The 3,550-nt window shown below is 45.3% G+C and overlaps 1 protein-coding gene across 2 annotated transcripts in view; it reads right to left on the bottom strand.

Moving 5' to 3' along the window:
• Window positions 1-1,505, bottom strand: part of uox (urate oxidase) — a 45,131-nt gene extending 43,626 nt beyond the window's left edge. For both annotated transcript variants that reach the window (XM_043698615.1, XM_043698616.1), the window contains exon 1: window positions 1,372-1,505. In XM_043698615.1, the coding sequence (XP_043554550.1) occupies window positions 1,372-1,404 (33 nt within the window). In that variant the 5' untranslated portion in view covers window positions 1,405-1,505. The remainder of the gene's footprint in view (window positions 1-1,371) is intronic.
• Between the last annotated feature and the right edge of the window lie 2,045 nt (window positions 1,506-3,550).

Raw genomic sequence — 3,550 nt, 5'->3', positions numbered from 1 at the left:
GACAGTCTACATACTGAGTTAGAAAAGCTTCCTGGACACTGCACAAACACCGCCCCATCCAATTTACTTTATCTAAAGAGCTTCCAATCAATATTTGGGAAGTTGAAATCGCCCATGACTACTACCCTGTGGCTTCTGCACCTTTCCAAAATCTGTTTCCCAATCTGTTTCTCCACATCTCTGCTGCTATTGGGGGGCCTATAGTAAACACCCAACAAGGTGACTGCTCCTTTCCTATTTCTGACTTCAGCCCATACTAAAGGCAGATCCCCCCTTTCTGCAGCCATTATACCATTTCTAATTAGCAACGCCACCCCCCCTCCTTTTTTACCACCCTCCCTAATCTTACTGAAACATCTGTAACCAGGAACCTCCAACAACCATTCCTGTCCCTCTTCTATCCACGTTTCTGTGATGGCCACAACATCGTAGTCCCTGCGTAGGTTGGCGCAACATCGAGGGCCGAAGGGCCTGTTCTATGCTGTATTGTTCCATGTTCTACGTTACACCTTTTTCAATTTTTCTTTTCGCCAGACATGGGCAGGCTGGCCCAATCACCTGAGATGCCCCTGGAGGAGGTGGTGCTGAGCCACCAGTCTGGATGGCGGAGCGACACCTACAGTGCTGTTGTAGGGAATGCACTGTTTAGTCAAGTTAGGACAGTCTCAAGAACAGGTGGTACTGGATCCCTGATGCAGGAACACCCTCAGTCAACGTTGTGAATGGGCACTTGAAATACCATAGCATGCAAAGCGACGGGACAAGTGCTGGAAAATGGGGTTAGGAAAGGAGGGCTGTTTGATGACTAGTGCAGACACGATGGGCCAAACGGCCTCTTTCCGCGCCATGACACGACCACTGCACCGTCAGAACCCTGAACTTAGATTCAGCACTGTGGTTTAAGGCACAGCCTTCATACATTATGTGAGTGTAGGTGGGATTCATGTAACTCAGTTGGCTAGACAGTTGGTTTGCAACGTGGAGTGATGCCAACACCATGGGTTCAATTCCCAATCGGTTGTTATCGCCATGAAGGATTCTCCTTCTCATTCTCTCCCCTCACCAGAGACATGGTGACCCTCAACTGCCTAATGAGAGAGCAGCTCCCTGGCCCAGTGAGACATTGGTGACCTTACATGTGTACACTGAGCAATCGATACTGGAGACCAAGTCACACTGACACGTACAGAAATACAAGACAGGTGAAGAGCTTTGGGAGGAAGCAGCGATAAATACTATTCTGCCAGCAAATAATTTTGAGAACTTAAATGAATCAATTGTTTCAACTAATTGCATCAAAATTAACATCACCATTCCATGAATTTGACAAGAAGTTTTGACGCATAAATAATGAACACTTCTGCAACGTACCTTTTGATAAGCAGGATAGTAAGAGTTTGACATTTTCCTTACTTCAGGCAGTCTTCCTGTCCAATGGATACAGTGATCTGTAACGGTCTGTCGACATCTATGTATTTTATAGTCATCCTGTCCTTTAGTTAATCATTAAAGTAGATGCACCACTCCGGTTTTATTCCATCAGACGGCATGGGAACGTAGGTGGTTCTCTCATTGATTTTATTATCCAAAGTGGAAATGTGGAAAGTTTGTAACTGGAAAAAATAGATGATTATTGACACTAGAAAGAGCCCAATTGGCCAGCTCTCTCCATGCTTAATCTTATGTAGGATACAACACCTTCAGGTATATTTTGTTTTAAGGCAGTGGGGATTTCTGCCTCTCCCATCCTTTCAGGCAGTGAGTGTGACATCCCCACCAGCCTCCAGAAGGTAAAACACTGTCAACTTCTCTCTAAAACTTCTACCAATGATGTTAGGCCTATGCTGCCTGGCGATAAAGCAAACACTAGCGCTTTCCTTTAATGATCAGGACACTGAGTATAGCAGTTGGGAGGTCATGTTGCAGCTGTGCAGGACACTGGTTAGGCCACTGTTGGAATATTGCGTGCAATTCTGGACTCCCTGTATAGGAAAGATGCTGTGAAACTTGAACGGATTCAGAAAAGATTTACAAGGATGTTGCCAGGGTTGGAGGATTTGAGCTATAGGGAGAGGCTGAACAGGCTGAAGCTGTTTTCCCTGGAGCATCGGAGGCTGAGGGATGACCTTATAGAGGTTTACAAAGTTATGAGGGGCATAGATAGGATAAATAGACAAGGTCTTTTTCCAGGAATGGGGAAGTCCAGAACGAGAGGGCATAGGTTTAGGGTGAGAGGGGAAAGATATAAAAGACACCTAAGTGGCAACCTTTTCACGCAGAGGGTGGTACGTGTATGGAATGAGCTGCCAGAGGATGTGGTGGAGGCTGATACAATTGCAACATTTAAAAGGCATTTGGATGGGTATATGAATAGGAAGGGTTTAGAGGGATATGGTTGAAATGATGGTAAATGGGACTAGATTAGGTTCAGATATCTGTCGGCATGGATGAGTTGGACTGAAGAGTCTGTTTTCATGCTGTACATCTCTTATGACTCTGTGACTGTAAGATATGTCTTTGATTCTTTTGACAATAACCGTAAATCAATTATCTTTGTTTCTTGGTGATTTTTATGTAAGGGAAAAACTAATTTTACCTCCAAACCCCCCCCCCCCCTCCACTAACGATGTACATGGCCCGGATGTGTCTGTCTGTTTCACGACTGGGAAAAGTGACCACCACACAGTTCTTGTGAAAATGGAGTCCCTTCCTCACATTGAGAACTCCTTTTGTGCTGTCGCGAGGAATGCATTGCCAGTGGTGGTGGTGGAAGCAGAGTCATTAGGGGCAGTTCAGCGACTGCTGGACATGCACATGGATAACAGTGAATTGAGGGGTGCGTAGGTTATTTTGTTTTACATTAGGATTAACCCTTGGCACAACATCATGGGCCAAAGGGCCTGTTCTGTGCTGTACTTTACTATGTTCTGTGACTCTGTTTTGCCCGTGTATTTTGCCTGTCTATTTTGGATTCTAGCATCTGCAGTTTTGTTAATCTCCATGTGACTCCAGTCCGACAGCAACATGGTTGACTCTTAACTGCCCTCTGAGCAATTAGGGATGGGCAATAAGTGATGACCTACCCAGAGATACCCTCAACCTGTAAATGAATGAATAAAAAATATCCCCCACTCAACCATCAAGTTAGGGGATCAACCCTAGTTCATTGGAAAGTGCAAAGGGCATGCCAGAAGCAGCACCAGGCACACCTAAAACCGAATACCTGGGCAATCTGATGAAGCAACAAAGAACTACTTGAATGCCAAACAGTGGAAGCATCTTGCAATAGTCAGGGCAAAATGATTTCTCAACTAAAAGATCGAATCTAAGCTCCCGCAGTCCTGCCACATCCATCATGAATGGTGGTGGAAAACTGAACAACTCACTTATAGGAGGAGGGTGCACAGAGATCCCCATCCTCAATGATGGAAGGGCCCAGCACATCAGGCTGAAGCATTTACAAGAATCACCCTGAAAGTGCCCCTAGCTAATGATGCATCTTGGACATAAATTCATAGAAGTCTACAGCATGAAAACAGGCCCTTCAGCC

This window comes from Chiloscyllium plagiosum, chromosome 11 (genome assembly GCF_004010195.1).
Source record: "Chiloscyllium plagiosum isolate BGI_BamShark_2017 chromosome 11, ASM401019v2, whole genome shotgun sequence".
Lineage (NCBI taxonomy): Eukaryota > Metazoa > Chordata > Chondrichthyes > Orectolobiformes > Hemiscylliidae > Chiloscyllium > Chiloscyllium plagiosum.
The sequence above is the reverse complement of the archived record's forward strand: the minus strand, read 5'-3'. Positions and strand labels throughout refer to the sequence as shown.